General features: G+C 42.9%; 1 protein-coding gene across 7 annotated transcripts in view; it reads left to right on the top strand.

The window, feature by feature from the left end:
* Positions 1 to 14,016, top strand: part of TNPO3 (transportin 3) — a 103,366-nt gene that overhangs the window by 26,576 nt on the left and 62,774 nt on the right. For all 7 annotated transcript variants that reach the window (XM_073619316.1, XM_073619315.1, XM_073619321.1 and 4 more), the window contains exons 3-5: positions 266 to 339; positions 469 to 625; positions 2,435 to 2,578. In XM_073619316.1, coding sequence (XP_073475417.1) covers positions 266 to 339; positions 469 to 625; positions 2,435 to 2,578 — 375 coding nt within the window. The remainder of the gene's footprint in view (positions 1 to 265; positions 340 to 468; positions 626 to 2,434; positions 2,579 to 14,016) is intronic.

Here is a 14,016-nt window from a genome sequence, read left to right on the forward strand (position 1 = left end):
GTTTTTCACTCTTGACCAGAGCTCTGCTTTCTTAGCCAATTAATAGTAGTAGGGAAGAGCATGCACACAAAATGTGCTGTTTGGAATTTATATATATATATATATATATATATATATATATATATATATATATATATATATATATATATATATATATATATATATATATATATTTATATATTTTTTTTATAATATCATTTTTTCTTCCAGTTATTCTCTCAGGTGTGCTACAAAGGTTTAACGAAAAATATTTTTGTTTTTGTAGCTGGCTTTAGCAATAGCAGATCTTGCCCTGCAGATGGCTTCCTGGAAAGGCTGTGTACAAACGCTTGTAGAATCGTAAGTACTTACAGTATATGCCTAACCATCCAGACTTGTCTGCATGTTTTGTGTCACATGTGCCACTTCATTTGTGGGTTAGTGGTTGTACATTACATTTCCTCTCTGATGTTTTGTTTTTCCTTCTAGCTATGGTAATGACCCAGCATCATTGTCCTTCCTCTTGGAGATTCTTACTGTGCTACCAGAAGAAGTCCATAGCCGATCTCTGCGTATTGGTGCTAACCGGCGATCTGAGATCATTGAGGACTTGGCCTATTATTCTAGTACTGTAGTGTCTCTTCTGGTAAGAATCTGTGGAAAGTGTTTGCAGTATAATTGTTGGCTATATGTTTTATTCTGACCATGGATTGTATTCGTACAGATCTCTGCAGTGACAGAGTGGCTACAAGCCATACTTTTTCATTTAAAATTCTGTGGCGGTCGGAGGACAACACATCCATTCCCCCCCCCCCCCCTTTTTTTTTTTTTTTTTTTTGACTTTGGTTCGTAAAAATGTTATAGGTGACCAGACTGCCCTCCCACCACACACTTCCTGGGCTTGCCTGGGGGAATTTCCTGATTCAGAGCCATCAGATCCTGACCCTCTGTGGATAGGTAAAAAAACAGTTTGGTAGCTTTCTGTCCTTGGTCTGCTTGCTCTCTGTGCAGGGAAGTTAGAAGGAACCCGTAAGTGCACTAAAATGACATGTCTGTTCCCTTGTAAAAATAAAGTTAAGCAAAAATAATTGCTTAGATAAGTGGTCTGCAAACTGTGGCCCGGGGGCTGGACGTGGCCCTTTGCTTGCCTTTATCTGGTCCTCGGGGCACTATTTCTTCCATTGATGCCAGTGATAGGGCACCATTCCTCCCAAAGACGTCAGCAATGGGTTACTATTCTTCCATTAAAACCAACGATGGGGTATTGTTTACTCCCATTGAGATCATGACATTTTCTAATCCCACAGGCCACAGTCCGGCCCCCCTAAAGCCTGAAGGACAGTAAACTGGCCCTTTGTTTAGAAGTTATGGAGAACCCCTGGCTTAGAGTAGTAATAAAACATGAACTGTAAAGATTAGCCCACACACATACATGAACACATGCAAATCTAGAAAGCACTAGCATACATAAATGCAGATCGCACAACATATATTTGGTATCGCCTTGGACGCAGGAGTGAACTGAAAATTTGAAGGCCATCATTTACATCATGTACTCAATACCCTACCTATGGTTGGTGTGTTTTTTTTTTTTTTTTTTTTTTTTTTTTGTTTTTTTTTTTCCCCCTCATACTGGTAGTGCTGCTTTCTTTTCAAAACACATACTCATCCCCTCAGTGATTTCTATCGTTGTCCTGCTACAAATCCACTGTTCAGATGACATATATACATTGTGTCCCACTCTACAATCTTGGTCCTCTTCAGTTGGCTGCTTCTTCCGAGTGCAAGCAGCCAGATACTTGATTACGCATTGGGCCTGGCCCCTGGCTTTTCTGTGTGCTCAGTCATGCAGCCTCCTGAGAGCAGAGTTAAGCTGGCCATACATCAAACAATTTTCTTATTCAATTTCCTTTAGATTTACCTTCAACTATGTAGAACAGGGGCCTGCCTGATTGTATACAAATCGAAACTGTTTGGGTTTGACCTCATAGTTGGTTTTGGTAAATCTAATGGAAAATTGTATAATGTATGGCCAGCCTTAAGTTCTGCTTAAAGTTTAAATTGATGAGTTTTTTTTTTTTTTTTTTGTCTATGAACAGTTTTGGGCATCATTTTGTTTAGCCACTTCTTCCTGGTTGCATACAATTTTAAGGCTTAACATATTTTGATGTTTATTTACCCTGCACACAGTCCCATTGGAAATCGGAGATTATTTTGTGTTTTATGTGCACTAAAATTTTATTTTTAATGTATTTTCAAATGAATTGGCAAAAAACATCTTTTTCTATTTTACAGGTTCTCTGCTTATGTATAAAAAATCTTGTTTGGGAGTGCTAAGTTTATTTTCAAGCCTGTAATTTTTTATTTAATGTGTATGAAAAATGGAAACATTGGTCCAACTGTGGAAGGGTTAAATCGGTAATATGATTTTGTACTGTTTTTTTTTTTTTCCAAGATGAATTGTGTGGAGAAAGCAATGGACAATGAAAAGATGCTGATTAAGACATTCAAATGTTTAGGCAGCTGGTTTAACTTGGGGGTCCTAGACAGCAACTTCATGGCTAACAACCGTCTCTTGATGCTGCTCTTCCAGGTCCTGGTAAGTTAAAGATCAATTGGATTCTGTGTCTAAAAAGAGACAGACAAAGACTAGTCGCCAGAATTGCCTGTGGTTCCCCTGCAGCAGTGTTGCCCCCTATTAACAACCTTCTTTTTTTTTTTTTTGATCTGCACTGTGTCTCTTCGTGGAGCCGGCCATCTTGGTAGAGATAGAGTCCTATTGGTAGCTGTTGTCAGATGCTCCAGCAGAAAGAATAGCGAGCAGCAGGGAAGTGACATTACAAAATCTCACTCTAGATCTCCTAGGACTACCATTTAGACCTCACACTGCAGATAAACAGGCGTGGCTAGGCACTCTCATACCAGGAAATACGCAGCTAATATTCAAGAAGAATTTGAAACACGGTACATTATTCAGGGTACTGCATAGGCACAATTCACATTTCTTAATGTTCCCTATAACATAGCAAATCTTCACCTTTTCATCTCGAGTTGTCTGTATATTGCACCACTCAAAATACCTTCTCTTCAGTGACTACACAGGTTAATCATTCAACGCAGCACATATTTCTTTGTAGTTCTGTGTAGTTCATTTTCCAATAAATCTGTATTATCTTTTATGCATGGCATTCACAGTTATGTAGTCAAAAGAAACCTGAAGAGAAGAAAACTATGATGCTGCTGTTTTGCTCCTGGGCACTCTGCCATATTTCTTCATTAAACAATTGTGCCAATTCTACCAGTTTGTATCCCCTCGGGTTTATACTACAGTATATCTGAGCCCAGAATAAGTACTCTTTTGGAACTTTGTATATGTAGCTTCCAAACTTGGGGTGCCCCATTTATAGGAGTGCCCTCCTTTGTGTTTAAGGGCAGCATCACCTGAGCCATTGTGCCCCATGTGGGTTTGTTTGATCTCCTCCAATCATGATCCATTGCTGAGTTGAGTCCCTCTTTGGAAGCTCTCCAAAGTTGCAGAAGAGTGCTGCAGGATTTTTTTTCGGATTGTTTAAATCACTGTCTGAGCTAATTTAATATCTGTTTCAGCTCTTTGGTCTCTTTATTTATGATATAGTACCTGTAAGCACGTGTTTTAACATTGTATATATATATGTTGGTCTGTAGTGACACATTGTAACATCCCGTTTTGTGATCTTTTTATGGTTTCTGTTGTATCAGTTAATCTTATTTGCTACTATGGAATGTTATCATAAAAGAGGAACCTTTTTTTTCAGCTTTTTCAAGCAGATCTTGACTCCTCTCCCTTTTCTCATTCCCAGATTGAAGCTCAAAATATGATGTTCAGCATGTTTTGACCAACTTGAGGAGGTCTCTGATATACAGATCAGACACTTGAGATTTAAATTTCTCTAAAGTTATCAATTAAGAAAATAGGTTTTAGGAGCCCATCTATGCCTTTCCTGAGAATTTGGAATATACCAAAAATGGGTTCAGCTTCTGGGATACTAAATCCCTGGAAATCATGAAGTTTATAATCTAGAGCTTACAACATTAAAGGGGTTGTAAACCTTCGTGTTTTTTCACCTTAAGGTGAAAAACACCCGGCAGTGACCAACCCCCCTGTTTTACTTACTTGAGCCCTGGAACTTGACCTGGTGGGGACGTGCTGTCTCTCTGCCTGAGGTTCTCGGCTCTTGATTGGATAGATTGATAGCAGCGCAGCCATTGGCTCCTGCTGCCGTCAATCAAATCCGGTGGGCGGGGCCGAGTCATACATTCGGCAGCTATGAACGCCGAATGTTGGACTCGGGAGCACGCCCGCAAGGTAACCCCGCTTAAGGAGAGCGCTTCTCCTAGGGGGTTATCTGATGTGGGGGAGAGCCACAGGGGACCCCAGAAGATGAGGTTTGGGGCCACTCTGTGCAAAAGGAGCTGCACAGTGGAGGTAAGTATATGTTAGGTTTTTTTTTTTGTGGGACAGGTGAGTGGCTGTTTTTTAAAAGTCAGCAGCTACAGTTTTTGTAGCTGCTGACTTTTTTTTTCCACAGGGGACTGGAACTCCACTTGAAGTCATACTTAAAGCAGAACTTTTATCCACAACAACTTGAGAAAAAAAATATATGTTCTTTAGCAAGAAACATATGTCCCACATTAATGTTTATGCTACCAAAATTAGTGTGTGCTGTAAATTGCCTCCAGCATTGCTCCTGTTTGTTCTCGGCGGAGGCTGCTATTTCTCTGAAGCCCAGAACCCCAACAGTATATCATAAAGCGGAACTAAATCAATTTGATTTTAACGGTTTCAAAAAACAGTTCCATTCCTGGAATGCCGGGATTGCTAACTTACATTTGCTTATGTCCTCAAACAAACTGTCAAACCATCAAATGACTGGTTTCACAACTGACCGCCATGTGCAGCACCATGGCGGTTGCAGATCAAACAGAAGCAGCTTCATTGGCTGTAAAGGATAGGAGGGTTAAATTCCGCTCTAAGGCTGTCAGCAAATCGCCCTCTACAAACCCGGCAGTGCCTAAAAAATGAGAGCAAGACTCAAGATGCATCTCCTGTGGACTGTGTGCACACACAGTAGATTGGGCCTAGAAAAGTTTCAGATGTGCCTTAAAAGTAAAGTTCACCTTTGGAAACATGTAACCTATTCCCACTGCTGGAGCCTCTCGCCGATCCCCTCTCTCCCTGTAAAAGCAGTACAGGGAGAAGTTCCCTGTACTAGCTGTTACGTTTTGAAAAGAGCAGGGCTCCACCCACAGGGCTGCATCATTCATTCAGAGTTCTGTGAATGAATAAACTACAAGTACCTTTCGGCTTCACGCCGGGAACCCTACTGCACATGCGCAAGGCCCGCTCCTCTCTCCTACTGGCCTGACGACAGAGGAAGGAGGAGGGAGCCCCAGCCGTGATGTCAGCTGAGGCTTCGGAAGTGGAAAAGGATACCTGGTATCATGTCCCCCCCCCCCCCCCACCGAAAAGGTGCCAATTGTGGCACCGGAGGGGGCGGGGGGAAGGTATAAGATGAGCGGAAGTTCCACTTTTGGGTGGAACTTCGCTTTAAGGTGGCTTTCAGATCAGGCTTCCCTTACCACACCCTGTACTTCCTTGGAGCCTTAGTCTGATTCTCACTGACTTTCAGAAACCAATCTTTGAACCCATCAGGGGAGTCCCTTTGGTAGAACTCTGCTGCAAACTTCTGGTATCACTCTTCCACAATAATGAAGACATTATCCTTCCCTCTTTGTGAGTTACTTTAAAGCACTCAAAGTAAATTGCTTTTCACTGCATGGACATGATCCTCAGATGCTCCATTGCTGCTCAGCAACCACTGTCAAGTTGCTTCGAGTGGAGAGTTCAGTACTGACTTTAAAAAGGCCTGTCCAGGCATCTAACGGTGTCCTCACCCAAGCTAATTCTTGAATCGATTCTCAGGTACTGGCGCAGCTATCTCGGCTAAGGGAAATAATCAAACCTTGCAGCTTCACAGCCTGTTTCTTACTGTGCATGCGCGAAATGCGCTGTGCTCTGTGAATAGGCCAGCTGCGGGGGAGGAGGGGGGCCCAACTTGCAGCTCACTTCGCCACAACGAACTCAGCTGGAAGTGGGAGCAGGTACCTGTCAAAACTAAGATGACTAAAATACGACTAAAACTAAAATGCCATTTTAGTCAAAAGACTATGACTAAAACTAAATTGAATTTGATGTCAAAATTAACATTGCTTCAATTGGGTTTGGTGAACCTTGGTATTAGGCTTGTCCGCATAGTTCTGTTTGCCTAGTTGTCCACACTTTTTATCCATGGATTGGGGATGTCCCAGGGTCTATCAGACCTATGTCCTGTACATTACAATTAAGATACTGGTATAAGTGGTGAGTTAAAACCAGAGTTAGAGTGAACAAGTCTTGCTTTTTGTTTGTTGGGTTTCATTTTTGGGGCTTTTCCTTTTAGTTTTTCAATCACCTTTTTCTATCACTTTTTTAAATAGCTTTTTTTTTTTTTTTTTTTTTCTCTGGTTCCTTCAGCCTATCAATTAAGGGGGGTGGTTAATTGCTCACAGGTGCCTATATAACTGGGTGTAGGACTCAGTCTGAGCGTGCTCAGTCTGAGGAACTTTGTGTAAGTGGAACTGGTATAAGTGGGGAGTTAAAACCAGGGTTTAAAACAGGAGGTTATAACAGGGGTCATAGTACCTGTGTAGTGTGAGTACCTGAGTGTTTTCTGAGTAGTGTGTGTGGATCGTTAGTACTTGTGTATTGTGTACTGTATACTTGAGTATTGCGAGTGCGCGTAGGTCTGCGACTGTTCTGCGATTGCACATAGGTCTGTGAGTACCTGTGTATTGTCTTGTGTACCTGTGTATTGTCTTGAGTATTAGTGCCAGGAAGCTAGCTGTTAGGTAATTTGGACAGGGTAAAATCCCCAAATCCTCACTAAATTTAATAGGTACGATGCCCGGCGGGTGTGGAGAGGCGACTCTTTGTACATCTTGCTGCATGTATGCATTCCTTGATCATCCGATCGTGGGCGAATACTGCTGTGCAAAATGTAAGCACATTGTTTCCCTGGAAGCCCAGGTTCTGAATCTGGGGAAGCAACTGTCAGCACTGAGAAGTCCCTCCATACTAAAGGAGAGCCAGGAACGTACACGGCAGGGGCCAGCACAAAGGCGGGTGGAGACAAAGAGGTGCAGGCACTAGCAAAAAGTAGATGGGTGACAGTCAGGAGGGGTAGAGGGGGAAGTGCCAGAGAGGCCGATCCAGGACTGGAGCATCCCAATAAGTAAGCTCCATTGAGTGACATTGGTGAAACCAGTCAGGGACCAGCACTGCTGGAGCTGAGGGACTCTCCTAGTTGCCAGGGGAAGAACTCCTCCAGTGAGAGTGGGGGGGCAGCAAAGGGAAAGGAAAGACAGATTCTGGTGATAGGGGACTCAATTCTTAGAAGGACAGAGAGGGCAATCTGTAACCAAGACCTGAAGCGCCGAACAGTATGTTGTCTACCGGGCGCTTGGGTTCGGCACATCACGGACCTTGTGGACAGATTACTGGGAGGGGCTGGGGAAGACCCGGCTGTCACGGTGCACGTTGGCACCAATGACAAAGTCAGAGGCAGATGGAGTGTCCTAAAGAACGATTTTAGGGACTTAGGAGCTAAATTGAGGAAAAGGACCTCCAAGGTAGTATTCTCAGGAATACTACCGGTACATCGAGCCACACCAGAAAGGCAGAGGGAGATTAGGGACGTAAACAAGTGGCTGAAGAGCTGGTGTAGTAAGGAGGGGTTTGGGTTCCTGGAGGACTGGGCCGACTTCTCAGTCGGTAACCGGTACTATAGAAGGGACGGACTGCACCTAAATGAGGAGGGTACAGATCTGCTGGGAATGAAGATGGCCAAAAAGTTAGAGGGGTTTTTAAACTAGGCGATGGGGGGGGAGGGTCCAGAGACAGAGATAGCCAGCGCGGAAGATATTCCAGAGGGTAGTATTGGGGGCATTAGTGGTAGGTTAACCAAAGCACAAAAACACAAGGTGAGTATAGTAGCAAGTCCTAGTTGCAATCTCGAAACACCCATTACGAGGACAATATGCGACCGGTCTAAACTATGTGGCATGTTCACCAATGCCAGGAGCATGGCGGACAAGATGGGTGAACTAGAGATACTGTTGTACAAGGAGGATTTGGATTTTGTGGGAATTTCAGAGACCTGGTTCAACAGCTCTCATGATTTACTGGCAAACATTCAAGGTTATACCCTATACCGCAAGGATAGAGAGGGTAAAAAAGGGGGAGGGGTATGCCTATATATCAAGAATAATGTACAAGTGAATGTGAGAGATGACATCACTGAGGGAGCTAGAGAGGAGGTGGAATCGTTATGGGTAGAGCTCCAAAGGGATGAAGCTAAGGGGAAAATAATACTGGGAGTATGCTATAGGCCCCCTAACCTGAGGGAGGAAGTGGAGACGGATCTCCTATCACAAATTGGATTAGCAGCAAGGATGGGAAGTGTTATCATAATGGGGGATTTTAATTATCCAGACATAGACTGGGCGGAGGGAGCCGCGCATTCATTTAAGGCTCGCCAGTCCCTAATGTCTTGCAAGACAATTTTATGGGTCAGATGGTAGACGCACCAACTAGAAATAAAACATTACTGGATCTACTGATTACCAACAATACAGACCTGATCACGGATGTGGAAATACGGGGCAATTTAGGTAACAGCGATCACAGGTCAAATAGTTTCAGTATAAATCACACAAATAGGGAACACAAAGACACTGAATTTCAAAAGAGCCAACTTCCCTAAACTGCGAACCTTGCTAGAAGGCATAAATTGGGATAAAATCTTAGGAACAAAGAACACGGAGGAGAGATGGGTTTGCTTTAAGAGCATATTAAATAAGGGCATTAGCCAATGTATCCCATTGGGTAATAAATTTAAAAGAGCGAACAAAAATCCTGGATGGCTTAACTCCAATGTAAAAATGCATATAAAAGCAAAGGAGAAGGCCTTCAAAAAATACAAGGTTGAGGGATCATCCTCAGCATTCAGACTTTATAAAGAATGCAACAAGAAATGTAAGGGTGCAATTAGGACGGCTAAGATAGAACATGAAAGACACATAGCGGAGGAGAGCAAAAAAAATCCCAAGAAATTCTTTAAGTATGTAAACAGTAAAAAAGGGAAGGCAGACCATATTGGCCCCATAAAGAATGAGGAAGGACATCTGGTTACAAAGGATGGGGAGATGGCGAAGGTATTGAATTTTTTCTTCTCTTCAGTCTTCACGAGTGAATCGGGGGGCTTCAGTATCCAAAACTGCAGTGTTTATCCTCATGACACAACACAGGAAGCACCTCCATGGTTAACAGAGGACAAAATTAAAATTAGACTTGAGAAACTTAACATTAATAAATCACCGGGACCAGATGGCTTGCATCCGAGGGTACTTAGGGAACTCAGTCAAGTGATTGCCAGACCGTTGTTCCTAATTTTTACAGACAGTCTATTGACTGGAATGGTACCAGCTGATTGGAGAAAAGCCAATGTAGCACCAATATTTAAAAAGGGCCCAAAATACATCCCTGGGAATTACAGACCAGTTAGCCTAACATTAATAGTATGTAAACTCTTGGAGGGGATGATAAGGGACTATATACAAGATTTTAGTAATAAGAACGATATCATTAGCAGTAATCAACATGGATTCATGAAGAATCGTTCTTACCAAACAAATCTATTAACCTTCTATGAGGAGGTGAGTTGCCATCTAGATAAAGGAAGGCCCGTAGACGTGGTGTATTTGGATTTTGCAAAAGCATTTGACACAGTTCCCCATAAACGTTTACTGTACAAAATAAGGCCCGTTGGCATGGACCATAGGGTGAGTACATGGATTGAAAACTGGCTACAAGGGCAAGTTCAGAGGGTGGTGATAAATGGGGAGTACTCAGAATGGTCAGGGGTGGGTAGTGGGGTTCCCCAGGGTTCTGTGCTGGGACCAATCCTATTTAATTTGTTCATAAACGACCTGGAGGATGAGATAAACAGTTCAATCTCTGTATTTGCAGACGATACTAAGCTAAGCAGGGCAATAAATTCTCCGCAGGATGTGGAAACCTTGCAAAAAGACCTGAACAAACTAATGGGGTGGGCGACTACATGGCAAATGAGGTTCAATGTAGAAAAATGTAAAATAATGCATTTGGGTGGCAAAAATATGAATGCAATCTATACACTGGGGGGAGAACCTCTGGGGGAATCTAGGATGGAAAAGGACCTGGGGGTCCTAGTAGATGATAGGCTCAGCAATGGCATGCAATGCCAAGCTGCTGCTAATAAAGCAAACAGAATATTGGCATGCATTAAAAGGGGGATCAACGCAAGAGATAAAACGATAATTCTCCCACTCTACAAGGCTCTGGTCCGGCCGCACCTGGAGTATGCTGTCCAGTTCTGGGCACCAGTCCTCAGGTAGGATGTACTGGAAATGGAGCGAATACAAAGAAGGGCAACAAAGCTAATAAAGGGTCTGGAGGATCTTAGTTATGAGGAAAGGTTGCAAGCACTGAACTTATTCTCTCTGGAGAAGAGACGCTTGAGAGGGGATATGATTTCAATTTACAAATACTGTACTGGTGACCCCACAATAGGGATAAAACTTTTTCGCAGAAGAGAGTTTAATAAGACTCGTGGCCACTCATTACAATTAGAAGAAAAGAGGTTTAACCTTAAACTACGTAGAGGGTTCTTTACTGTAAGAGCGGCAAGGATGTGGAATTCCCTTCCACAGGCGATGGTCTCAGCGGGGAGCATTGATAGCTTCAAGAAACTATTAGATAATCACCTGAATGACCGCAACATACAGGGATATATAATGTAATACTGACACATAATCACACACATAGGTTGGACTTGATGGACTTGTGTCTTTTTTCAACCTCACCTACTATGTAACTATGTAAGATAAAAGGAAAATTTTTTTGACTTGACTGTAAATTCCATATCTTTGCATACAGGACATAGACCAACCTTCCTTTTAAGCATTTCCCCTCTACCAACGTAATAGACTCCAGATCTCTCCATAAAGAGGACCTTACATAGTTACATACATAGTTAGTAAGGTTGAATAAAGACACCAGTCCATCCAGTTCAACCTGAGTGAGTGTGGGTGCATGTCCACAATTGTCCCTATCCCTGCACATTGCATCTCATCAAGATGCTCCTCCATTATATATATTACACATTGGTCCCCACCCCCAAGGAGCCCACAATCCAAGGTCCCAAACTCACATTCATATACTAGGGCCAATTTTTTTGGACAGAAGCCAATTAACCTGCCAAAGCCCATGCTATCACAAGGGATGTTATTCATCCCTTGTGAAAACAATAGTGTTGATAATAAGAAAAAACAATTATATCAAATTTTAAAGCGCCCTCACACACCCCTGTGCCTGTGATTTTACCCAACAAATAAAAGCTGTAGTTCAGCCCAGGATAATCCCTCCCACTGCCAGCTTGCCTCAGGTTTTACTTGTGTCTTAGGAGGATGGACGTATTCTTTAGCTTTGCTAGGCTTTTTTTTGCGTAAGATTTTTTTCTCTTGTATTGAGATTCTTCTTTTCATCACTGCTGGTGCTTTGTCTCTTCAGTTGCTGTTATCTAGTGCAGTTGTTTTAGCCTGGCTTTTGGAGTACTGCATCTGAACCCTGCCTGACTGGACTTTGTGGGATAAGTGACTTCCAGGTACTGCGTTCCTTGTGGATGCTTTCCAGACCTCGTTCTGGTAAAAGTTATCTGCAGAGTGCTTCTCAGGTCCAGAGAAGTTGGTATTGCTTCAGTGTTTGTGCTGTCTATGAAAACTTAATGAGTGGGCTGGCTGTACTGAGCATCGAGAGCTACCTCGTTTACACATGTCACTGGGCACCCTTATTCCCTATTCCAGCTGGATTTACTGCTCAATGAGTTGTTTTCATGGGACTGAGCACTGATGTCGGCTGTTGGGTGCAGTGCCACACACACTCCATGCTCTTTCCTGTCATAGAGCATCAAGGAAGCCTCTCCCCACTGCTGCTTCTACTTGCCAAGAGCCACGTGGAACTTTGCTCTGTTCATGCTGCCCACTTGCAAAATGCTTGGGTTCAGGAGGTGGACTCCAGAAATTTGACATGGAATCCACCAAATCTGTCGTCGTCGTCTCCCCTCACCAGGGTGACTTTCTGGCTTTTGTGGATGTTCACTTTCATGTTTTCCTTTTTCCAGCGCATCAGGTCACTTTGCTGTAGGCACCTACACTACCTGTTTGTGAACCTTCCCCTCAGCCTCCCATTTGCATCTTAGGTATTCATCAAGTTGCTGGCTTCAGTCTCGGTTATTGTGCGATTTTGTGGCATCCCCATTGTGAGATACTTAGACAAACTCCTATTAAGGTAACAGTCGTTTGGGATTATCTGTGTCTAGTCCTGGACATAGCTCAAGCCAGGGTGTTCTTTCCACAGGCGAGGCTTCAGACTCTCTAGTTTCAGTTTTAGATTCTCTAGTCCAGGAGTCATCTGCTTTTTCAAAAGCGCCCTGGCTCTGATGGAAGGCTTTTCAAAGCAGTTCCATTTGCTATTATGCCAGACCCCTACAACACAAAATTCTGTTGTTGTGGGTCAAACTATTTGTTTTGTCCTTAAGGACCAGCCTGTTCCTTGCTTGGTGGTTCAGGAATCCAGCTCTGTAGTTATGTGACCCAGATTCAGTTGGTGAACACCACATTGGTAAATTAATCCTCTCCTTCCTTGGTCTAGACCAGTGCTCTTAGAACTATCAAGGGTCAGGTTTCTGCTCCTTCTGTTTTAATTTGTAGACTGTTGGCCTTTCTACTTTTGTACAGGGGTCTTCCCAAGTAGCTCTCGCTATCTACTTCCATATATATATATATATATATATATATATATATATATATATATAATCTCTCTCTATATCTATATCGATGGATCTAAATCTTTCTCTCTGCACTTCAGGACCCACCATTTCAACCAATTAGATACATTCCTCTATCTGTTACCCACAAGGAAGTTTTCCTTCCTCTGTAGGGTGGGTGTCTGACCTTGGGGCTTTATCTTGCAAAGTTTTGCATAGGGACAAGGTGGTGTTGAGGCCAAGGGCCTCACCCAAGACTTCACCTCACCCAGGACTTTGTCTTTCTGTTCCTCTGTCTGGCTCCAGTTCACTAAAAAGGCATTTTCTCCCTTTTTGGATGTGTTTAGGGCAGGGATCTCAAACTGGCGGCCCTCCAGCTGTTGCAAAGCTACGAGTCCCTTCATGCCTCTGCCGGTGGAAGTCATGCTTGTAACTGTCAGCCTTGCAATGCCTCATGGGGCTTGTAGTTTCGCAACAGCTGGAGGCCCGCCAGTTTGAGACCCCTGGTTTAGGGCATTGAGTCATTTCATTAGTACCTGCTTGTTTCAAGAAGTCAGTTTCCCTTTTTGTAATCCTAAATGGACCTGGAAGGCTGCATAGGCCTCACAATCCACCATGTCTAGGTGGCTCAGGCAGACCATCATCCAAGCTTTATGGTTCCAAGTATTAGATTCCATCCAATGAACATAATAGTGTGTGTTCAGTGAGTGCTTCCTGGGCTTGTCAGCATCAAGCATTTCCCAAATTTCAAGACTGCCATCTGATCTTCTGTTTATACATGCTTCTAGGTGGAAATTTCAGGTTCGTCCAATGCCAGCTTTAAGTCCTTCAAACGACTCTTTGAACTTCAGGCAATCTCCACTTTATTGTTTTTTTTATTTTTTTATTTTATTTTTTTTTTTCTTGGGCCTGTTAGCGAATGTTGCCCACCCCTCAGTTGGACTGCTTTAGGATGTCACAAAGGTTAAAAAGGAACTTCACTGTTATAGAAATTACAGCAAAGACACCTTTTGTAAATGTTTGTTAGTGGCAATCTGCAAACACTTATAGATAATTTCAGTTTTTTTATGAATTGGTTAGATTATTTTTCTTTTCA

This window comes from Aquarana catesbeiana, linkage group LG03 (genome assembly GCF_042186555.1).
Source record: "Aquarana catesbeiana isolate 2022-GZ linkage group LG03, ASM4218655v1, whole genome shotgun sequence".
Taxonomy (NCBI): Eukaryota; Metazoa; Chordata; class Amphibia; order Anura; family Ranidae; genus Aquarana; species Aquarana catesbeiana.